This window comes from Theropithecus gelada, chromosome X (assembly GCF_003255815.1).
Source record: "Theropithecus gelada isolate Dixy chromosome X, Tgel_1.0, whole genome shotgun sequence".
NCBI classification, from domain to species: domain Eukaryota; kingdom Metazoa; phylum Chordata; class Mammalia; order Primates; family Cercopithecidae; genus Theropithecus; species Theropithecus gelada.
Window position 1 is genome coordinate 94,869,137 of NC_037689.1, and position 25,194 is coordinate 94,894,330.

General features: G+C 36.5%; 1 protein-coding gene across 5 annotated transcripts in view; it reads left to right on the forward strand.

Moving 5' to 3' along the window:
• The window catches only part of DIAPH2 (diaphanous related formin 2), a 931,860-nt gene that overhangs the window by 45,204 nt on the left and 861,462 nt on the right, over positions 1-25,194 (forward strand). For 4 of the 5 annotated variants that reach the window (XM_025372654.1, XM_025372652.1, XM_025372653.1 and 1 more), the window contains exons 2-3: positions 8,051-8,083; positions 10,896-11,072. In XM_025372654.1, the coding sequence (XP_025228439.1) occupies positions 8,051-8,083; positions 10,896-11,072 (210 nt within the window). The remainder of the gene's footprint in view (positions 1-8,050; positions 8,084-10,895; positions 11,073-25,194) is intronic. The other variant, XM_025372656.1, reaches the window with a different exon arrangement.

Genomic DNA, 25,194 nt, shown 5'->3' on the forward strand with positions numbered 1-25,194 from the left:
CAGCCTCCCAAGTAGCTGGGATTACAGGCGCCCACCACTACACCCGGCTAATTTTTGTATTTTTAGTAGAGAGGGGGGGTTTCACCATGTTGGTCAGGCTGGTCTCGAACTCCTGACCTCAGGTGATCCACCCGCCTTGGCCTCCCAAAGTGCTGGTAGTACAGGTGTGCGCCACTACACCCAGCCTATATGGTTAGTTTTTACTCCCTGGTTAGACTGTAAATGCCTTAAGGGAAGAATCCTTAAACTTCTCTGTGCCATAAAGTGTTGGGTATAAAATGGGTGCTTGATTAAGGTTTGGTTGAGAAATTTGTCGTTTTTTCACAGAGAAGGTGAAAATCTGTTTGTTAATTATAGAGCACTACTTGGCTAAATCATTGATCTAAGAGTATCTGTTATGTACAAAGTACTGTGTTGGGTTTTGAAATTTTTGTATTTGGCTAAAGCTAGCTTTTTCATTTCTGTTGCTTTTTATTCATAGACTAAGAAAGAAGAACTTTCATGTCTATACAACTTTTTTTCCCTTTTGAAATGGTTTAATATTGTGAACCCACAAATTTTGAGACAGGTCTCAGTTTAGAAAGTTTATTTTCCCAAAGTTGACAATGCGCTTGTGAGACAGCCTCAGAAAGTCCTGATGATGTGTGCCCAAGGTGGTCGGTGCACAGCTTGCTTTTATACATTTTAGGGAGACATGAGACATCAGTCAATACGTAAGAAGTACATTAGTTCCATCCAGAAATGCGGAGATAACACAAAGTAAGGCCCCCCTACTGGGGGCTTCCAGGTCACAGGTAGGTAAGAGTCAGATGGTTGCATTCTTTTGAGTTTCTGATAAGTCTTTTCAAAAGAAGCAATCAGAATATGCATCTGTCTCTGTGAGCAGAGGGATGACTTTGAATAGAATGAGAGGCAGTTCCCAGCTTGAAGAGGCCCAAGATATTTTCCTTTCACAGTATAAAGCAAACAAACATTCTTTCTAGACCTGCAGAGGATGCTACTACTCTAAAAGCTGGATTATTCCTGCAATTGTTTCTGCTTAATTCAGGCACTAAGTGACTTCCACCAATTCATTAGTGTGAACATTCTTAAAGACCTGAGTGGCAGACGTATTTCCTGAACCATTTACCCTTAGTCCCAAAGCTGATCAGGTTTGTCACACAGAGACTACTGGATTCCCATGTCATAGTCACCCCTCCTGGCAGTTCAAGATTCAGCTTTACGGCAAGACAATTCATTTAAGATTGAGCATAACTTGTTATGACAGATTTGTCAAAATTATCCAGTGAAGTAACATAGGCTTTTGCATTGTGAAGAAAACTGAAACCCTATACTGTGATGTCATACTTGTTTTCTTCTAGATAAATATTTTGTTCTTTATAAATTGAAAGAGCATCTTGAGAAGAGAATCTCAAAAGGATTTTTTTCTTGTCATAAAAATGGTGGAATGAATTTTGATTTGCAATGGCAAAGAACTCTGGTGGGTTAAAATTTGAGACTTTTGAATGACAGTACTTCTGAGATGGTGTGCTTATGGTCACAAAAATATAAAAATATTGCTCTACTAAAATGATGAAATGGACAGTTCAAGATGTTAACAATGGCAGAGTAAGGTGCAGAACTGGAACTTCATATCTGTAACTTCATCTTCTCAACTGCTAGGCTTTTGAGCTTCGAGGGCAGGGCCATATCTCTCTAAATCCCCAGTGCCTGGCATACCACCACTTGATCTAGCATCTATTCTTAAGTGCTAATGGTGATAGAGGACTACAGTGCCTAAGATGAAGTGTAGGTATCTGAAAATGACTCTTACTTTTAGAAAGGAGATGAAAGAATGTTTGGGAGTAATTTTAAGTACACACAGTAAATAGTTCAGTGATTGCAAAAGCGAAAATTTGTTTTCTAAAAGGTCATCTTAGACTCAAACCTGTACATTGAGCTTAGTTCTAAAAATAAAATTAGACGTTGCTTTCTTGGTGAAATTAAACACAATTGAGAGGTACTTAACTAACACAAAATATCTTTATAATAAAGCATTTGAATGCCTGAACAGAATGTTCAGCTTGGTTACCAGGTGATTGGCCTTGAGTTGTTTGGATTGGTCTTCCTGGCTTTTAAAGTTCAGGAGTGAGTATAGGGTCTGAAAAGTTGGAAGGCAGCCCTTTGAATAGTTAACTACTTCCCTCTGTGACTGCTGCTTATCTGAATAGGGATTGGGCAGGGATATCAGAGAAATCAAACCCTGAATCATTGGTTGATATTGATTACCTTTCGCAAGGTCCTTTCTGACTTGGAAAACATATGGAGATTATAACAGAGTATTACCATATCAGAGCTCTCAGAAGATTTATATTGTGTTAGTCTTTCATTCTTCTGATCTTCAACTAGAGTGTAACCTCCTTAAAGGAAGAGAGCATGCTTACCTTGTTTACCACTGTATTCCCAGTGCCCAGTACTCAACAGTTTCACTTGTGTCACTCGTGTCCGTGTGAAAAGACCACCAAACAGGCTTTGTGTGAGCAACAAGGCTGTTTATTTCACCTGGGTGCAGGTGGACTGAGTCTGAAAAGAGAGTCAGTGAAGGGAGATAGGGGTGGGGTCATTTTACAGGATTTGGGTAGGTAAAGGAAAATTACAGTCAAAGGGGGTTCTCTGACAGGCAGGAGAGGAGGTCACAAGGTGCTCAGTAGGGGAGCTTTATGAGCCAGGATGAGCCAGGAGAAGGAATTTCACAAGGTAATGTCATCAGTTAAGGCAAGGACCGGTCATTTTCACTTTTTTTGTGGTGGAATGTCATCAGTTAAGGCAGGAACAGGCCATTTTCACTTGTTTTGTGATTCTTCAGTTACTTCAGGCCATCTGGGTGTATATGTGCAGGTCACAGGGGATGCAATGGCTTAGCTTGGGCCCAGAGGCCTGACAAACAGGTACACAGTAGATGATTAAATATTTGTTCAGCTGAAGTGAAGGTTGTTTTTTGTGTCCTATTGTACCTGCCATTTGTGGAACTCAAGAAACTTAAGGAAGGTAAAGAGTTGACCCTTCATCTCTATTGTAATGGCCAACTTAATGCATTTTATTTAAAAGAGAAGAAAATAGTCAAATAGTGCGAATATGTTTTTGAGTTGATGGTGAGACTTTTGAATTATATGCAATTTAGTTGTCCAATTTCACGATGTTTATAAAACATTGTATTACCATGTAACATTAGCCATAAGAGAGTTGAATCTTTACATCTTGCTGTTTTTGTTAATTTCTGCCTGATTGAGAAAATTAAAACTTAATTTTCTTACAATAATGACTCTTGCATTGCAATCACAACTTCAGCATTAGAGTTTATAAGTAAGTCAGCCATTTCTCTTAGTCTTAAGGGGTTGAGACTCTGGAGTGATACTTTTATACGTATACAATATTCATATAATACTGTGCTAAGTTATATTTAATATAGCTGATCATAAATGAAGTTTAATAAACTCTGATTGCTTGACTAATGCACAGTCTTATTGCTTTTCCAGAGTTGATTTTAATGAAAATATATGGTCACTATACTTATTGGTACAATATGCCCTCATTGTAATGAGCATGATCATTAGATTTGCATAATAAAAACTTATGAAAATGACTTTAATCAGTGCTTTTAATTCAGGGGTATGACTCTAATAAAGATTTTTGGGGGGGTCATTTTTGTTTCTGAATTTTTTAACTCCATAGTAGCTCTCTAGTGTTTGTACAAAGGAGTGAAAAATCCATGTTTACTTGCATGTGGTGTGAGAGAGATGCACCCATCCACATAAATTAATTTTGAGAGTTTGTTCTGGAAGAGCATCATTATAAATGAAAAAAAGTTTTTTGGTGTTTCTGTTGTTATTCTCAAGTCCTTTTATACCTTTTTTTTTTGACTAATATAGAAAGATAATTGTGTGGCAGAAGACCAGGCGTGGTGGCTCACGCCTGTAATCCCAGCACTTTGGGAGGCCGAGGCAGGCGAATCACGACGTCAGTAGATCGAGACCATCCTGACTAACATGGTGAAACCCCGTCTCTACTAAAAATACAAAAAATTAGCCAGATGTGGTGGTGGGCGCCTGTAGTCACAGCTACTTGGGAGACTGAGGCAGAAGAATCACTTGAACCCGGGAGGCAGAGCTTGCAGTGAGCTGAGATTGTGCCACTGCACTGCAGCCTGGGCGGCAGAGCAAGACTCCATCTCAAAAAAAATCTGTGAGGCAGAAATGCTTTAATTTTGTTTGCAGATCATTTAATCGTAACTTATACAATGATTTCGATACATGTTTAGTGTACAATGGCTAAAAATTACCCCTTCTGAAATTCAGCCTCTTCATATCTGCTTAAAATTTTTCCTTTTTGATAGACCATATTTGTTCTTTTTTTCTTAACAGTTATAATGAAGAGCTTTAAATAGTATTATTATATTTATGAAAGCAGATTTTTACATGAGGGAAATCTGAGAAAATATTCGTATTAAATGTATGTGGTTATACAGGATATCCACTCTAGTTGAATGAAATTTACAAATCAAGAAATCAGGAGCGGGGTGTTTTTTCTTTATGTTTCTCTATCACAAGTAGTTAGGATAATTTTTTACATAAGTATAATTTCCTATGTGCCTTGGGGTACTCTATCATTCTTGTTGCCTGTTAGGAAAAAAAAAAAATTATTTAAGAATAAAACAAAGCATACTCCTTCTCCAGTATTATTTTTGACCAGGGGTCCACATTTGGTTTATTAACAACTAAACTTTCAATTCAAGGGCAGCTTTAGGATTAGAAATGGTATATAGCAAAATGGGCATTCCCAATCAAAGGGAACAGTAGGGGCACAAACAGGACATCATGGGAGTATGCATTGGGAAGAGGATTTTAATTTTTGTTTTCTGTAGAATAGGGGTCATAAGGGAAGAAGTAGAAGGTAGCCTAGGGCTGAAACATACAGGCCTTCGAATTCCATATTAAGGATATTCATCTTTATAGGTCATCGGGAGGCATTGAGTATTTATGAACAGGAGGGAATATGATAGTCATTCATACTCTTTATTGAGCCTCAATGTGCCAAACACTGCTTTAGGCATTAGGGTTACATCCCTAAACCAGATGGGCAAAAATCCCTGTCCTTGTGGAGCTTATATTTTTTGTTGGAAAAACAGACCAAGATAATGATAATGAAGTAAATTATAGACTATGTTAGAATGTGCTAAATCTTGTTCAGGAGTGCCAGGAATGTGTGGAGGGAGGCAGATGTTTCCATTTGAAATAGGATGGCCTGGGTAGGCCTCACTGAGCAAAACCTTGAAAGCAGGATGAGGGAGTAAGCCATATGGACCATGGAAAAAGAGCATTCCAGGCAGAGAGAAGAGCCAGTGCATGTGGCTTATTGCCTCATTGGGGAGCTGTGAGGTGGTCAGTGTGACTGGAGCTGGGGGAATGAAGGGAGAGTAGTAGGAGATGAGGTCAGAGGGATATGGAGAGTGTACAAATCAGTAGGGCCTTGTAGGTCATTGTAATGACTTTGACTTGCACTAGGAGGGAAAATATGGCCCTTGGAAAGTGTTGAGCCAAGGAGTGACATGATGTGACTTCAGTTTTCACAGTATCACTTTGTCAGCTGTGTTCAAAATTAACTGTAGGACAGCAAAGGTGGAAGCAAGGAGCTAGATTAGGAAGTCACTACAGAAATTTAGTTAAGAGCTGATGGTGGCTTGAACCACATCTTTGCAGACTGCAGAATGATTATCATGGGACTGGATAGCTGCTTGGCTATTGGAAATGAAGGAGAGGAAGAAGAACATGATGTGGAAATCTTAAACCTAGACAAGTGGAATGCAGGCGGAGCCACTAACAAACGTTACCCTCTTGTTTGTAAAATGAGAGACTTTGACTAGATTATCTCAAATTCCATCTAACTTGAATAGTTTCTACCTCTATACTCTGTGGTTTACTATAGACAAAAAGTATGTTAATTCCAAAGAAGAGTACTGAGGGGAAGAGAAGACTTCAGTCTCATCCCATAGGACCAAGTGAAAATATTGCTAGCAATGCTTTTTTTCTTGTGTCTGTCTCCCATGATTAAACTGTCAACATGTATTCAATTGAGATACAGATTTGAAACATTTTAGACATATGTGTACCTTAACTTAGATAATTTGACTAAAGCAAAAAGTATTTTCCCTTCATTTACATTCTTGCTTTGGAGCTATAGATGGGTTTCCAGCCTGGAGTTTATAACCCCAAAAGATGGGAAGAGAAGGAAAGCAGTAGTTGCATGAAGAACTGTATAATCTGTCTCAAAAACCCAGGTGGACAAGCACACATAGGGATGGTAGCAGGGTTAGTTGAGGTACTTTTGATACTTTATCATTTTCTCTCTGATTTGGTATTGCAGGAAATCATGAAATTGGCCATTGTGTTTAAAACAGTTTTCTACAACCCACTAGAAAAATTAAGGAGAAAATACCTGGTAAGAGAGTTGCAGGGTGAATTTATCCTTCTTAAAGTGGTTTCAGTTCTGATATAAATAATTCCCACATTTTTGGCCAGGCGCGGTGGCTCAAGCCTGTAATCCTAGCACTTTGGGAGGCCGAGACGGGCGGATCACGAGGTCAGGAGATCGAGACCATCCTGGCTAACATGGTGAAACTCCGTCTCTACTAAAAAATACAAAGAAACTAGCCGGGCGAGGTGGCAGGCGCCTGTAGTCCCAGCTACTCCAGAGGCTGAGGCAGGACAATGGCCTAAACCCGGGAGGCGGAGCTTACAGTGAGCTGAGATCCGGCCACTGCACTCCAGCCTGGGCGACAGAGTGAGACTCCGTCTCAAAAAAAAAAAAAAAAAAAAAATTCCTACTTTTTTCCTAGGCAGTAAAGATTGATTGGGGTTTGTGTCAGCAGGATGTGATGAAGACATGGTATAGAGATTAGAAGTTTAGATCCCTGAGGGAATCAGTGGATTAAAAGTAGAAAAAAAAAAAAAAAGAGTTATACATAGAATACTATATTTGCCCCAGCTGATGTGAGGAGGATGGTCTTTAACAGCATTGGGTTAGTGGTATTTGAAGACAATTTTCTGAGATCCAAGCAATTTTCATTTACTTAAAATTCATAATGGAATCCTCCCCACAGTGAGAAGACCCTATGATTTTTAGCGTGCATGACCAAGTTGATACACATTATTCAGCTTCTGTTATAAGAAATAAATGTATAGGATCTGGCAGAACATTAAATTCAATTTCTAACAGACAATTAAAAAAAATCTGGTTCTTTCGTAATCACACCCCAATTGGCACCTCAACATATTTATAATAAAAACTATATTTCATGCTCATCATACATTATTATAAGGTCTTGAACTATTCCGTGAATCCTGGAAGATAACTACATTGTTAGGTATTGCTTTAGTATTGCTGTACTCAAATTCTTCAAATAACATTGCTCATATATATTCAATTTTATGTTCAAATAAGTTCAATTTTATTTAGAATATTTTGAAAATATTTCTAATTTATTTATAAGGATAGTTTTTAAAAAATAAGTTCAATTTTATTTAGCATATTTATAAAAGTGTCCTTTAAATATCCATCAGGAGTAATGCAGTTCTTAGGCCAAGCTGTTTCATTATATTTCATTCTTGTTAAATGTGACATTTTTCCTATTGTACATGTTGTTGTTTTTTAAATTTAGGTATCTTAACTTGAGGATTCATTTCCAAACTTCTATATAACATGCAAGGGCTTATGATTTTGTGGTATCTTTTGTCACATTTCAGCACTGTGGTAGTGACGTCTGATCTGGATCTGATTTGGGACCTTGGGAGCCATATTTAAAAACAAATATATACACCTTTGCCAAACCTTCATTTTTAATCATTAAAAAGTTTTTTTCTTTAAAGAATATATTGTTTATATGTTTGAACTTTCTGATTCTGTTTGACTGTTTACAGTTAATAAAAATGAAAATTATTAAATTATTTTATTGTTTGATTTATGAATTTCTCTTATCTGATTGTTTTTTTTGTTTGTTTCTTTTTGGTTTTAATAGAACATTCAAATAAAAACTTTGGCAGATGATGTGGTAAGGTGGTCTTAGCATGTTATTACATTACTTATGCATGTTGCCTTTTTATTAAAATGGGTGGACATAAAAGCATTGATATATGTAAGATATGAAATGTCTGAATATTTATAAAGTATAGTAGAATGGAGTAATTGTCAATTCAGTGACTTCCTTTTCGAATATTAACATAAATAATTATATGAGATCCCAACAGAATTTTTGTATCATCATCCTGATATTTACCTTAACCAAAAGTTTTCTAAAATCTCCATGTGAATCTAAATTCTGGAAAACACAGATGCTTCCTTTTTTGATGGCCAAATAAATTGTGAATATATTAAACATTAATATTGGAGGAAATTAATTTCCATTAGAAAGGAAATTAAGTTCACTATGTTGGTCAGATGTGTGCTACTAAATTTAAAAACCAATATGTTAAAGCTGAATTTGTCATAGTATATCTTATTAAAAGTTATGGGCTCAAAATTTAAATATACCCTTTTATAGCTAAACTGTAAAAAATGGTATTTTAAGCATTGACAATTTTTTTTTTTTCCTGTGTGAAATTACCTATTTACAAATACTGTAAAGTAGTGATAGTGCTCAAAGGAGATGAAGGTATGTGGCTTAACTACATTTTCTTTTTTTTTTTTTTTTTTTTTTGAGACGGAGTCTCGCCCTGTCACCCAGGCTGGAGTGCAGTGGCGCGATCTCGGCTCACTGCAACCTCCACCTCCCTGGTTCAAGCAATTCCCCTGCCTCACCCTCCCAAGTAGCTGGGATTACAGGTGCCCACCACCAAGCCCGGCAAATTTTGTATTTTTAGTAGAGACAGGTTTTCACCATCTTAGCCAGACTGGTCTCAAACTCCTGACCTCATGATCCACCCACCTCAGCTTCCCAAAGTGCTGGGATTACAGGCGTGAGCCACTGCGCCTGGCCAACTACATTTTCTTACCAAGGTATAATCAAAAGCTGAAATCAAAAGCTAATTTTCTAGAAAAAGTGAAAGACACAGTGGAAGATCAAATATATATGTTATTAATGATACTCAGTAAAAAGGCTAGTACTGGAAAAGTAAATATTAAGTGATATGAAGGGAAAGAGAAGAGATATGTTGATTTAATTGTCAGTTGCATATTTAAATGCTTTCATGTCCACCATATTTTTAGTGAAATTTGACTATTGAATATATCCTCAGCTTATTTTGGATTACTTAACTTTTTTCTTGAGTTGTTTGAAGATATACTATATAACTAAACCAACAATTTCCCTCAAAAAGTTAAAAGAAAATGTGAAAATGTAGTTCAAGATGAATTAGAAGAAATGAATCTTAAGTTAATGTGAAGACTGGGATAGGAACCAGGGACTGGTGGATTTAGGAAAGTCACCTTCTCTGGGAAATGAGGGGATTGGTTTAGATTATTTTTCAAGTTTCTTCTCAGCTCTAAAATACTATGATTTATATAATCTCTTTGTCAGCAACCATATACTCAAATTACTTTTGTAATCCTAAATAAGCTGCTTAAAACTGCTCACGTTTCTTTCAAAGTATACTTTTTGGTTTTAAAAAAGTGTTCTTTGAATTAATAAAATAAAAGGTATGCTCATTAATGAGTTCACATAATTTTACATAAGCTATGGTAATAACTTCTGTGATGCTCTTTGTATTGTTGAAGTAATTATATAAGGATTCTGGTAACATGATGGTGAAGATATACCGTCCTGATATTTAACATGTCTGCTTGTTTAATGTGAACTTGATGGTGTGCATGTGCTTCCTAACAGAAACCATAATAAAACTGAGTTGCATTCAGTTTTATGCACATTACTAACTTTTGATGTCCCATGTTTTGTGGTTTAAAATAGAATATCCTAATTACATGCAACTGAAGTCATTAACTCACTTTATGTGAAATAGCAAGCTAATTAATTAGGGATTTTACATGGAATCAATGGTTCGAAGTCAATATTCATAAAATAGCAAGTTTTTCATAATATTTGTAGGAATAAGAAATTTCTGTTTATAATATTTCCAGTAAATGGAAAAGGTGATGTTTTTATCTTTGTTTTACTTCCTCATTGTTCCAACATTTTAGGGAAGAAAACACTGGGGGAAAATAATAATAGTAACAACAATAATAAATAGCAGTTAAGTGCAATAAACATATTAACTTATTTAAATTTCACAATAACCCTACTGTGTAAGTAATATCATTATCCCTATTTCAGAGATGAGGAAACAGAGAGACCAAGTAACTTTCACAGGGTTACTCAGCCAGTAAATGGCAGAGCTTGGACTGAAACCCAGGTAATCTGTCTTGAGTCCATGCTCTTAACCATTCTACTGCTACACTGACAGATTATTCATATATACTTGTCACAATTTTTGCAGCTTTGAAGGAGAAAAACATTACCATAATTTTCTCTTAGAATTGGATATCAGTAGCTCTTTTTAGTTTCTTTCTCTTTTTTCATAGTTGTAAATTTGCCACCAAAGACACATTCTCCCTGAAACAACCAACAGGACTTTGATCCGAGACTTTTTTTTTTTTTTTCACTTATTTGCTGTGCAAAACAGAAATGACAAGGGACTAAGTTTTACTTTTGAAGAATACTTTTCACCCGCAGAGTTCTGAGGCTGAAGAGCTACTTCAGGGTTTCAAAATAGTACAATCTCTAACTGGAGCTTGCTGCTTAAAATAGTATTTTGTCAAAAGACCATAATGATATGTATTATACTAAGTACCGTTTTGATGTTTCAATTCTTCATGTTAGTAGTTCTTGATCTTTTTCTCAGGGCTTTTTATTTATTTCTTTTTGTTTGCAGCGTGACCGAATTACAAGTTTTAGAAAATCTACTGTCAAAAAAGAAAAACCTCTTATTCAACATCCTATTGATTCTCAAGTCGCGATGAGTGAGTTTCCCGCAGCTCAGCCATTATATGATGAACGATCTTTGAATTTGTCAGAAAAGGAAGTACTGGATCTCTTTGAAAAAATGATGGTAAGTTATACCCCTAATTTTGATGTAATTTTAAAATGTGTGTGCCCGGAATAGCACTGAGTTTTAAGGAGGTGTGTTTGTATGGACAGTGTTTATATCACATAAAGAAGAGACCAGAAACTTGATATAACAAAACTATTAGCAAAAGTATCCTTTTTATTTTTCTTTTCTCTTGGCAAAAATGTCCTTACCTGTCTATCTCTTCCACTGTGAGCTCCTACAAGTAGAGGCAGTTTTATTTATCTTTGTTTTCTACTCTTTAGTAGTCTCTAGGACATCGAGTCAGTTTTTCAACTAACTGATTCGTGTGTCTGTTTCTACAAAGCAAAAGAGGCCTATGTCCTCTGCTGAAAACAGCACAAGGTCTCTTGTTGGGTATATGAAATAGACTTGGGAGGGTAGAGAGTAACAATAGAAGAGACAAAGAAATTAATTCATCCAAGTTTGTTCTGTTAGCAACATTCACACAACCTACATTTTCTAGCATGTTTCCTATGTTTTATAGCTTGTGGCCTAAATAATTTCCTGTATTAGATAATGAATACAATATTTTGAGTATTCAGAAGTTTATGGCAGGAGAGGGGAGAAATGAGGAATTAAACCATATTACGTTGGTTAATGTGACCAGAGAAGAACTAGAGATCTTGATTGGTGATTCATTCATTCAAAATTATATCCCACATGTTACTGTACATTTTTTGTGGTTGTCTATTTATCTGTACTTAAGAGTCCACAGGAGTTTCAAAGGTCACCTTACACCAAAATAAAAGGTTAAGAATCAATGAAATCTAGACCCTACTGTGCCCACTACGGAACATCTTATCATCACCTCTCCTGCTACCCTCATGATTTATCTCCCACACCTAGAAGAGTTAGTAGGCCTTTAATAAATATTTGTTGGTAGTTGTTGAATGAATCCAAACAAAATTTCCCTTTATCTTTAAAAATTTCCTTGACTATTCCTTCCATCTAGCCACAACTGGCATTTTGGGTATTCCCCTGAAACAAGTCCTGACACTTTTACCCTTTTTCACTCTTCTTCCTGCTTCTGTGGTGCACCCTTTTTCCTGGTGCTCCTTTCATGCTCTCTTCTTTAAACCATCTTTCAACAAACAACCTTTTCTCTTTTGAAGTCTGTTACTGCTGACCTTTCTTGATGATAGCACCTGGCTATACTTTTGTCCTTTACCCTTGCTACTTATTTTGGTGATTTCAACTATTGTGCTAATAGCCCCTTCAATACGTTTTTTGCTCTTAGTTCCTTGTTTTTTAAACTCTGACTTTTGCATTTATATATTTAGCTAATTATAGGTATGACTATACCTTGGACTGTGTCATCCTTTAGAATAATTCCACCTCTAAGCTCTTTAACTCTGAAGTTTTCCTTAGAAGCTAAACAATTTACACTACCTTTCCAAGACCCTTAATTTTACAGAGCATGTATTGTGTAGTGGTTAAAAACCTGGACTTTGGGGTCATTCAGAATTATTGTAGCATTCCTTTCCTTTATCAAATAAGCTCTGTTGTGTCTTTAATTGCTAGTATTTTCTGATTACCTAGATACCCCTCAGTTTATCACCGTGGTGTCCTTAATCACTGAAAACAATGATGACAGCAACAAACACAGAAACATTCCTTGATACTATTAACACTTTTTATCTTTTCAAATCTTTCTTCTCTATAGGTAAAAATTATACTCATTGCTTTAAGCTGCTGACAATTTGGTTACTACCTTTTGCAGTATTGAAATAGTTCTCCCAGTTCATCAGTGGCATTGCCGTATTCAGTTTTTTTACAGTCAACATTACAGGGCCGTCTTCCCTTCATTGATTATCTCATTCACTTCTAATTTCTTGCCAAATCCCATTGGTTTCACTTTTGTAATAACTGTTACATTTGTGTCCTCAGGTGTCCTCCAGCTGTTCTTGCCCTACTTTAGATGATAACGCTCTCTAGTTTTTTCTTGTGGCTACTAAAATAGCTTCCTAACTGGTGTTCCTCCCATTCTCCAGGTTTTGCCTATTCCAATCCAGTACTACCCTGTGATTTGGACACACAGTTCTTTTCTGAAGCCCCAGGTGGGCCTTTATGTTTTCAGAGAATCAGTTTATATGTCCCTACTCTGTTCCCTCAACTACGCTCCTAGATGCCTTTCACACCTTTGCTTTGCTGCTCCAACCTCAGAGCTCTTCCCCATCTTTATTCTCTGCTGATGACCTTGCTGCTTAATTTACTGAGTAAACTGAAGCATTCAGAAGAGAACTTCCACAGGTTCCCACCACTACATTTACCTTTTAGTATCTGCATTCATGTATCTGTCTTGCTACCTATCACCACAGATGAAATTTTCATGTCTGCATTCTTCTACTTGTGTATAAATTTTCATTCCTTTCACCTACTCACAGATATTGCTCCAATAATTTTTTCTTCTCTCTCTACCATTCTGAGCAGCATATAAACATGCGGTCCCATTTTTAAAAAACTTTCTTTTGATCCTTTCTCTATTGTTAGCTATCACTCCACTTATTTACTCTCCTTTGAAGCAAAGCACCTCACAATAATTTTATTTATATGCACTGCTTCCAGTTTCAATCCTCTCACTTTCTCTTCTAAACTCACTCCAACCAGGTTTCCATCCCACCATTCTGTCAAAACTGCTCTTATCAATGTCACCAGATATCTTCATGCTGTCAAATCCCGTGGTCAATTCTCAGTTCTCATCTTAATTTTTTTTTTTGAGACAGGATCTCACTTGTTCACCCAGGCTGGAGTGCAACAGTGGCATGATCCTGGCTCACTGCAGCCTCAATCTCCTGGGCTCAGGTGATCCTCCCACCTTAGCCTCCCCAGTAACTGGGACTACAGGCATGCATTGCACCACCATACCCAGCTAATCGTTTTGTATTTTTTGGTAGATACAGGGTCTTGCTACATTGTTCAGGCTGGTCTTGAACTTCTGAGCTCATGTGATCTGCCTGCCTTGGCCTCCCAAAGTACTGGGATTACAAGTGTGAGCCACCATGCCTAGCCTCTCATCATAATTGACCTGTTGGCAGCATTCTATGCAGTTGATTATTTTCTCCAATCTGAAACACTTTTTTTTTTGTCTCCTCAACATTCATCTTGTTTTCCTCCTACCTCTCAGGCCACTCCTTTTCAGTCTTCTTTGCTCATTCCTCTTTATGTCCTGAACCTCTAAATCAAATCACACAAGCATGTGAGGTAAGGCACATATTAATTAGCTAGATTTAGTCATTCCACAATGAGTATATACTTCAAAACATCGTGCTGTACATGCTAAATACATACAATTTTATCTGTCAATCAAAAAAACTTATTTATAAATGGACATATATTATTTTTAAGTAACAGCATAATATAATAGGATATCAGAGAAATATGGTTTGATTAAAAGTAACAACCAAAAGTTAAACTGAAAACTTTGAAGATAATATCTCTACTTTGAGAGAAGTCTACTTATACTCTGAATATTATGTATTTTCTATATTATCTTAGTTTGACTGTAATAACCTTACAGTGAACAAATTATTTTATGAATAACTATAGTTTTCATCTACTGTATACTTATGCCGAAGGCATGAAACTAAAACATTTAAATGTATTGTTTCAGTTGATCCTTAGGACATTACCACAAAGTAGGTAAGATTGTTCTCTCCCATTTTCAGATAAGGAAAGTGAAGCTTAGAGAGAGGCAAGAAAATTGATTCATTAACTTGACGAAGCTAGTAAGTAGCTGAGCTGAAACTTAAATTTAGGTACATAAAAATATAAAACATTGACATTTTTGTAACATCTACCTTTAATAATGCTTCATTTAGGCTAAATATAAAATTAGTACATTTTCCTTGCACACATATTGAGGAGAAGTAGAAGGCAAGTCAGAGGTACATTAGAGTGGTAGGTAAAGCCAGCCTGGGATGGATTATTTCCTACTGATAATGGAACATTGTCTGTAATTGCTTTTTACAGAGCATCAGTTGAGAAGAATGAGTCCAAAAATCTAGCAATGGAAAACAGTTAAAAATGTCATTATCACAGTTGATTGGGAGAAAGCACTTAAGTCATTCTGTTTCTAAAACACAGAAGTAGACTTCCAGATTCAAAATTTCTCCTTTTTTATTTCACTCCTGTTGGTGTCTTTCCTTGTACAAATAATGTAAAAGGTGTTCTTGTCGTATTTGGTGTCTCTTATGACAATCTTCCTTCTCCTGGGTCTTTTGATGGTACCTTTATTGTGCTGTTTCTCTTGATTGGCTTTTCTAGACTTTAGAGAACTATGAAGGTTTAGAATACCTATTTTCAATACTATATATGTATTTTAGGATAACATACCTTGAGGTGTAAAAGGTTTTTTGGTTTTTTTTTGAGACAGAGTTTTGCTTTTGTTGGCCAGGCTGGAGTGCAATGGCGCGATCTCGGTTCACTGCAACCTCCGCCTCCTGAGTTCAAGCGATTCTCCTGCCTCAGCCTCGCAAGTAGCTGGGATTACAGACAGGCACCACCATGCCTGGCTAATTTTGGATTTTTAGTAGAGACGGGATTTTTCCATGTTGGTCAGGCTGATCTTGAACTCCCGACCTCAAGTGATCTGCCTGCCTCGGACTCCCAAAGTGCTGGGATTACAGGCTTGAGCCACCGTGCCCGGCCAAAATGTTTTAAGTAATTGCAGCAAATAGCACAACATTATACATAGTAATAATATATGAGATGCTTGACAAGAAATAAATTACCTTATAATTTACTATTTAGAATTTCTGGGTAATGATGTATTGGTGAAACTTTTGGTTAAAAACTTAACAAAAGACAATATTCAAATATAATCCTTTCTTACTTTGAAAATTGAAACTCTTGTCATGCCTGAGGATCATATCTATCAATAGCAGTTCTCATTGGATGGGCTTCTAGATATAGATAATTGAACTAAATCTAAAATTACTGCAGGACATGTTTTTTTTTTTTTAAAAAAAGGTAGCTCTTTTTACTTAATTACTAATGGATCATTTCACGAATCACTTGATTCTTCCTAGCTAAGAAAACTTTTGAAATAATTTCAGTTAACTGAGTAGTCTGGTTTTACTAGTGTATTAGTAGACTACTAATATCTCATTGACTCTGGCATCTATTCTGTGCATTGGTGCATCACTTTTTGTATTGTGCTTATTCAATGATGCAATTTTTTTTTTTTTTTTTTTTGAGACAGAGTCTTGCTCTGTCTCCCAGGCTGGAGTGCAGTGGCCCGATCTCGGCTCACTACAACCTCCGCCTCCCGGGTTCAAGCGATTCTCCTGCCTCAGCCTCCTGAGTAGCTGGGACTACAGGCGTCTGCCACCACCCCCGGCTAATTTTTGTATTTTTAGGAGAGACGGGGTTTCACCATATTGGCCAGGCTGGTCTCGAACTCCTGACCTTGTGATCCGCCCGCCTTGGCCTCCCAAAGTGCTGGGATTACAGGCTTGAGCCACTGCACCCGGCCTCAATGATGCAATTTTAAGGGGACTTTCTAAGTAATGGTATCAATGGCTATTGCTGGCAAGTTTAAAGTTCCATATCTGAAATAAGTATTTATTTGTTTTTTTGTTTATTTAGAGACTGGGCCTTGCTCTGTTACCCAGGTTGGATCAGGGGTCACAGCAGCCTCAAACTCCTCGGCTCATGTCCTCCTCCCACCTCAGCCTCCCAAGTATCTGGGACTACAGGCATGTGCCAAATAAACGTGATTTTTTGTTTATTTTTTGTGGAGATGAGGTTTTGCCATGTTGCCCAAGCTGGTCTCGAACTCCTAGGCTCAAGAAATCCTCCTGACTTGGCCTCCAAAGTGCTGGGATTATAGGCATGAGCCACGGCATCTGGCCTTGAAATTTTTTGATGATTGTTTATTTTATAGAGCTCTTTATTAAGAGAGTGTCTTTCATAGTTTGTAAAACTGAATTTTGTATTTAGAGTATGGTTACTAACTGCTAATTGAAAATTGAGAAGTGGTTCTTTTACTAAAATTTTCAAGAATTAAAACCACTGCTTTTATAAAATTGTTAAAATTACCTGCATGGGGTAAATCACACTTGCTCTTTAAGATTCTTGTCTCCAGGCCGGGCACGGTGGCTCGCCTGTAATCCCAGCACTCTGGGAGGTCGAGACGGGCGGATCACAAGGTTAGGAGATCGAGACTATCCTGGCTAACACAGTGAAACCCCGTCTCTACTAAAAAATACAAAAAACTAGCCGGGCGAGGTGGCAGGCGTCTGTAGTCCCAGCTACTCAGGAGACTGAGGCAGGAGAATGGCGTAAACCCGGGAGGCGGAGCTTGCAGTGAGCTGAGATCCGGCCACTGCACTCCAGCCTGGGCGACAGAGTGAGACTCCGTCTCAAAAAAAAAAAGATTCTTGTCCCCTCCCCTACCCAGAGTCATGTTTTCAATCTTCCACAAGTGGGTAAAGGTAGTAGGATGAAAACAACACTCCTTCCATGTTATTATTATTGGTAACTTTTTTTCTTTTTCTTTTTTTTTTCTTTTGAGATGGAGTCTTGCTGTGTCCCTTAGGCTGTAGTGCAGTGGTGCGATTATGGCTCACTGCGGCCTTGACCTTCTGGGATCACACAATCCTCCCACCTCAGCGTCCTGAGTAGCTGAGACTGTATGCATGTGCCACTATGCCTGGCTAATTGTTTTATTGTTTTGTGGAGATGTGGGTCTTGCTATTTTGCCCAGGCTGATCTCAAACTCCTGGACTCAAGCAGTCCTCCTGACTTGGCTTCCCAGAGTGCTGGGGGTTACACTATATTGGTTGCCTATATTTGGTGACTTTTAAAGATGACTGAACTAAAGCGGTTCATATTCATAACTCTTCTCATACTGATCAGAAGCATTTTGTATTGCCTCTAATTAGGATTGGATGAAATATCTCCTCAATTCTACTTTAAATGTAAGGAAATTAATAATGCTGTAATTGAATAACTCTTCAACATTTTAAGTTGTCATAACCTTTGAGCTTACTGAGAATAACTGAGCTGGTTTTTGTACATTGAGTATACAGCTTAGGGACTGTTAAATGCTTAATAGTGTTTTCATCCAGACTGAATTATGCAATTAGAGTTCTTTTTGGGGAGAGGGGTGTTGGGAGAGGGGAGATTTTCATTTTAAGATTAAAAAAGTAAACCCATAGAAATTTCTTGGGGAGTTCAAGTTGGAATTTGATTTCTATTAGCAGCACAAGGAACTCTCAAGTGGAGGTTCAGGTTACATTGGCAACCTATAGATACATCAATAAGGACTGTGTTCTAATATAGGTAATTAAATAGTTTGTCTCATGCAAAAGATGAGGCTAGTGATGATTTATGATTAACCTCTAGCCATATTTAATTTCAACCTAATTTATTAAAGGTAATGTTTAATATATGATTATACATGCAAATTTGATGTTTTACACTCTTTTCTATTCAGTAATTTATATTAACATACTTTGCGTTTTTGTCATAATTTAATGATAAGTAGTTATATGCAATAAATACTAGATTATTCCATCTGCTAGAACTCTCATAAGTAATCCCAAAGCTTTTAATTTTTATTCTCTCACTTTTCCCTTTCATTAATTTAGAGAGAATAGTTGTGTTTGAACACCAGGTGTTGTACATTAACCCAAGCATCCTTGTTCTCCATTGACTGCTATTATGGGTTTCTTTCTCACCCAACCCTAGTCTTTTAGAAGTTAGTTAGCTTGGATGAATCTTTTTGTGCCCTCAGAATAAGTAATTTTAATTAATAGTTAAGGTAGCACAAAATAAGTTATTGGTAAACTAGGTCTTAAAATCTATAAGAAGACATGGAAATAGTTGTCAGAAATTACTAGATTCTCAGAAATTGTCTAGACAGCATAATATCCATAGGTTATATTTATATTTTCAATATCCTTACTCCATATCATTAGACTGAGATAATGCCAGAGGCATTTCTAGACAACATGTTTTATTTTCTTATAAAACTCCCATGAAGAGCTTATAAAAGAGGAGCAAAACTTACCCAGTAAACAGATTTAAAGGTAACTAAATCTGGGTCGATTTTTAATTTTATTGCTAAGCATGATTTTTTAAAAACTTGGCTCTGTTCTTGGTTTGTACAGAGAAATGCTTTCAAAACTATTTCTTCTGTTTCGAAGGAGTCTACTAGTATTTATTTACATGAGTGTATTTAAGCAACTGTTTGTTGATATGTGCAATGTGCCAGGTAGGATACTACATGTTGGAAGTGTAAAAGAATGCGGCACCTCCCTTGCCCTCAGAGAGCTCAGCGTTTACTCAGGGAGAAAAGTAAATAAATGATTTCCATAGCACTAGGATAGCTGTGAATAGGCTACTGTGGGAACTTAGCCCTGTGCAGAGGCTCGGGATGGAAGCAGAGAACACCACCTAAATACACTGAAACCCAGTGTTACTTCTCTATTATCCGTCTTTATTTTTTGGCGTAAATGTTCTCAAAATTTGAACAGTTTCATCAAAGTCCCATGCCTTCCATACGCCCAATACTGTTTTAAGGTCTGAGAAGAGAGCAGTGAACAACCTAAAGAAAATCCCTACCATCAAGGAGCTTATATTCTGGCAAGGGTGATATATTGGAACATAAGGCGGAGTTATAAAAGAAAACACAAATTTCTGTGTCATGGTGAAGTTTATTTGACAACTCTTTACTGAATGCCAGATACTTTGTTAGGTACAGCAGACATAAAGATGTCAAAAGTACTATCCCTGCCACAAGGTTTTTATTTTGTATAGCCTGCTAAGAATGGTTTTATATTTTTAAATTGTCACCCAAAAAAGACTGTTTCAGGGCACATGAAAGTTATATGAATTTCAGTGTCCACAAATAAAGTTTTATTGAATGTATCCACGCCCATTTGTTTATCTATTGTCTATAGCTTCTTTGTGCTATAGTAGAGTTGAGTAGTTGAGACAAAGACTATATGGTCTGCAAAACCTAAAATATTTACTGTCTGGAAATTTACAGAGAAAGTTTGCCAACCTCTGGACTAGTCCAAGAGTCTCTAAACCTTTTATTTCCACCTCAGGAAAAAAAAAAATACATATATATATATGTGTGTGTGTATATATATGTTTGAGTAAGTAGCCCTAATATATTTTAAACATTATATACATGCCTGTATGTACTAATATTAATATGTACATTATAAAATATACACAGTAAAAACAAGAAAAACATGAACAATATTTTAAAATGATTTAAAATGAGTTTATTTCTTAATCATACAAAAGTCTTTGCTGTCATGATTAATAACTTTTTAGTGAGAACTGTGTCACTATGTCCTTTTTTATGTCTTGCTTAAAAATAGGCGGTAATTAGAAAGTTTAGCTCCAAGTTCATTTTATTTTGATATTTGGTTTAATTTCTCTCATAATTGAAACATAAATCTGACAAAGATTTGTAGGTTCAAATGGAACAAGTACACCATTAGCAACTTACTAAATTGTAGATTAACTTTTATCAGACCAATCCATGAATCAAGCAAAGATTTCCTGCTGAACTATGACTAGTAAATTCCTGTCTTACTTGACGACAACCAGTTATTCTTGCAACTAATCTGGAGTATTGTATTTTTATATTTCTAAATAAATGGGTTCAAAATGGACTTTAATAAATGGGTCTTCAACAAATACCACTGGGAAGATGAGCTCTTTCCATTTTTTCGTCTATATTAGTAATGTGTAAACCCTCATCCTCATGTTTGTGTACTCATGCCTGTTCCAGACAGTACATCTAACACCAGGAAGAACAAGGAAGTAATTCAAGCAAGGGTGAAGGGGACTGACTTGGAAGTTGGGTCTATTGGGACTGACTTGGAAGTTGGGTCTATTGGGACTGACTTGGAAGTTGGGTCTGTCTTTGTGGCTTTTCCAGTAAAGTAGGTTTGAAAAGGAGTTACTTTCTTACTAATTGTTAAAATGTCAAGGAATTTCTTTTCTTTTCATAAATGAAAAATGCCTAACTCATGCTAAATTTCAAGTTTGTTTTTGTTTTTGTATTTTTTTTTTTGAGACGGAGACTCACTCTGTCACCTAGGCTGGAGTACAGCTGCGCGATCTCTGCTCACTGCAACCTTTGTCTCCTGGGTTCAAGAGATTCTCTTGCCTCAGCCTCCTGAGTAGCTGGGATTACAGGTGCCCACCACCACGCCTGGCTAATTTTTGTATTTTTAGTAGAGATGGGGTTTTGCCATGTTGGCCATGCTGGTCTCGAACTCCTGACCTCAGGTGATCCGCCTGTCTTAGCTTCTCGAAGTGCTGGGATTACAGGCATGGCACTGTGCCTGGCTAATTTTGACAGTTTTAAAATACTTTATCTTGAAATAACCAGAAATATCTCTGGTTTTCATGTTAACTTCCTATTTCATTTCAAAATATTGTAAATATTTTATTGTATTTGAAATATCTTGCTTTTATTTAAAGAAGAACAATCTTCTTGACTCTATGTAGTACTCTGTGTACTTCAGTTTCAACTTCTTGCAATGGCCTTGAATTTTACGTGTGGGTTTGCCTGACTCAGGACTCCTTCCCTCATAGTTTTTCCACAAAACCTCTTTTTATTAAATAAATCATTTATTTTGGTTATACGTTTTGTCTGTTAAATTGTTCTATTGGTGACTCAAATAAGAGTAGTTTATATATGTCATTATAGAAACAATCTAGCAAATACTATAAGGTGAGATGTTTTTAAAAAGGCTATATTTTTATCCAACTATATAGTAAACCTCCTACACTAATTGTTTAAATACTTGCTTTAGCAAATTTTCAGTAATGATCTATATGTGTCTTCTGATACGTCAGTATTTGCTGACAAAGAAATGTACTTCAGCTTTTTGCCATGTTGTTTTGCATGGATTCTTTCAGCTGCTTTTACCAAGTGTTTCTCTAATGCCATGGTACCTTTTGTCAGTTGTTATTAAAGAAAGAAAATTCAAAATAAGCTTCTCAATACATATCATTAAGTTTACAAAGTATCGCTAAGGTACTGGATTTGAGTATAACATGATTCTGATTATTGTGGAGAAAATTGACTAATGAGTGAGAATTGAAGAATGAATGAATGAGAATACAAATGAATGAATAGGCAGCTGGTTCAACTTTTGACCTTCTCATTTGATCCTATTCTTATATGGCTTCTCAGTAATAACTTTAAGAATATAATGTTTGCTGAAGTGGAGGAATTTGTCTATAATGGGAAATTGTATCACGGCATGTGAGAAGCTTAAAAAATGGTTTAGTATTTACAAATGTGGCTTTAAAAACATTATAAGTGGTCCATTCTTTAGACTTCAAACAGTGTTTTTTAAAACCACAAAATACTGCATTCTTTCTCATGTATTATAGATATATCAAATGTTAAACATGCTAAAAGCTTGCTTTTGTTTTGAATACCATAGGAAATCAGTATGTTTAGAAATAGTTTCATATTCAATTATGCTGTTTAGAGTTAATATTGAGTTATGAATATTGCTCTATTTAGCTTTATTATTGTATTATAGATCTGGAGTTAATGATTTGGAAGTGTTAGCTGCCTAATTAGTAATACGTATCTTATTTCTATAAGAATAAAATGAGTCATTATGGTCTCTTAACATGAATGATACCCATTTCCAATCAACCTATGCAGCAAATTTATAAGTATAAAAACCTGTTGCTGATTCTAAAGCAAGTTAATATATTTAAAGAAAAGGTCTTAAATATCACATTGGTTCAACAAATATTTATTAAATGTTTACTGCGTTCCAGGAATTACGCTTTTTGCTAGGAGTACAAAGATAAGTAAGTTCCTATTCTCAGCTTCGAGTTTAGAGGAGATAGATTTATCACATAATTTCAATGTAAGTGACACATAAGGAATTAATATGGAAGAATAGGATAAGGGTAGTTATTTTCAAATCAGGTGCTTTAGGAGAAATCTTCCTGAAAAATTAGTGGTTGAGCATAGTCTTGAAGTGTAATACTTAACCAGATGTGAATTTGGAGGGGGCAAGGATCACATTAACAGATGGAGAGGATGGTAAAGATGACCACATTTCAGTCAGGGAGAACAGCATCATGAACGAAATAATGAGTGTGTAACAACACAGTTTATGTAGCAAAACTACAAACAACCTAGCATTATTAAAACATAAGGGGTAAGATGAAAAGTGGTTAAAAGCCTGAGGTTGGGAGGTGATAACGCTAATAGCTAGCCTTCTTTGAAAGCTAGTTAATATACACCAGGCTTGTCATGCACGATCACACTCAGTACTGACAACATTCCTCTGAGGTGTATAATCTTACATTGCTCTTATTGTCCTGCCTGCCTCCCTACAAAATAATTCTGTGATGGCATGATATCAGCAGTGTGTGCCATTAAAAACTGAATGGGTACATAGTAATGTAGAAATGTCACTGGAAGCACAGAAACTCTCTACCTAGAGACTGCCAAAGGTAACACTACCACACTCTTAGGCCCGGCTGTGAAGTATACAAATACAGACACTTAATCTTGTCAGCATTCCGGAGTTGATTCTACTTGGAGGATGCAGATTGATAATAACCACATTTACAGGAGAATGAAATTTAACCAGAATTTTTTTAGGCAATAGAGACATAGCCCAGCATATGTGAGCAGAACATAGGGATTTTGATGAAAACAAAAACAATACGAGTCAGCAGAATGATGTACTTAGCCAGTAAGGTAATAAAATCAGAGGGTGAATTAATAGAGGTGTAAGTATTTCAAGGTGAGGGAGGTGGACGTTCTTTCCTTCCTTGCATTTGTTAAACCACAGAGTACTTAAGAGAGAGATGTGGACACCAACCCATGTTACACGAAGATAAGTTGAGTACTTTAGCCTGGAAGAAGGAATGTGGTCTTCAAATAACATTTATGTGGCTCTTGAATTAATTTCCTTCTGTCCAATCTGACATTTCTTCTTAGTTCGACTCTTATCTCTAGTCACTTAAATTACTTCAGCCCAAATTATTGAACATAAGAAAAATCCACTCTGGCAGGTTTAAATAGAATATAATTTTAGGGGATATTAGGTAGTTCTTGAATTAAGAGAGTTGCAGAAACAGGCTCCAGATAACATTGTAGGAATAACTTCCAGAACCACACAACTGAAATACAGTTCCGATTAAGGAGCTCTTATCCCAGAACCATTTGATCGAAATGTCTTAAAGAAAAAGACACAGTTAATGCCATCAGTTCTGTAACAACATCACCTCTGTTGCCAACTGCATCAGCAAAATGGATGGCCTATTTGTGGCCTGCTTCCTCACATAGTTCACTTCTAAATCTACACCTCCTATACATGCGTTTTATGGGTGGAGACGAAGCCACATGCCTGCACTCTAGTTAAAAGGGAGACTGACAAATGTAGTTTTTATAGATTATACCTTTGTCAGGTGGGACTGACAATGTGAGGATGTATTAAATTGTAGAGGGCATGTTCAAGTGATGTTGGGCAGCGAAACATGATACATGACCACTAGAGTTTCCTGACTGGTCTCCCTCCTTCCAGTCAGAATTTTTTCATCCTTTGAGACTCACAACCTGGTAAAGACATCTCTGACCTTTCCATCTGCCCTCTGTGTTTTCAAAGAATCTGATACATGCCTCAGTTAGAATTATTTGTTACTACTAGACCATAAATTATTTATTCAACAAACATATATAGCATTTACTGTCAGGTATTGTTCTAAGTGCTTTATAAATAATATTTAATTTGAGTGTAAAAACAGTCTACCAGATTAGATAGCCTAGCATAGTTTCTGGTGTGTAGTATGTGTTCAGTAAATAAGTGATTCAAAATTTTAAAAGTAGAGAAGAAAAAAGGTCATGCCACCCACCTTAACACACATTATTTTGTTGTACATATTTCATGTCCAGTCATCGAAGGAAAAATTTGGCAAAAATTAAACTACCCTAAGATGAATGGGGCTGCCTGAGGAGGTAAGGAGTTCCCTGTCAGTTGAAATAGATACATACGCTGGGCATGGTGACTCATGCTTGTAATCCCAGCACTTTGGGAAGCCAAGGCGGATGGAACACTTGAGGCCAGGAGTTTGAGACCACCCTGGC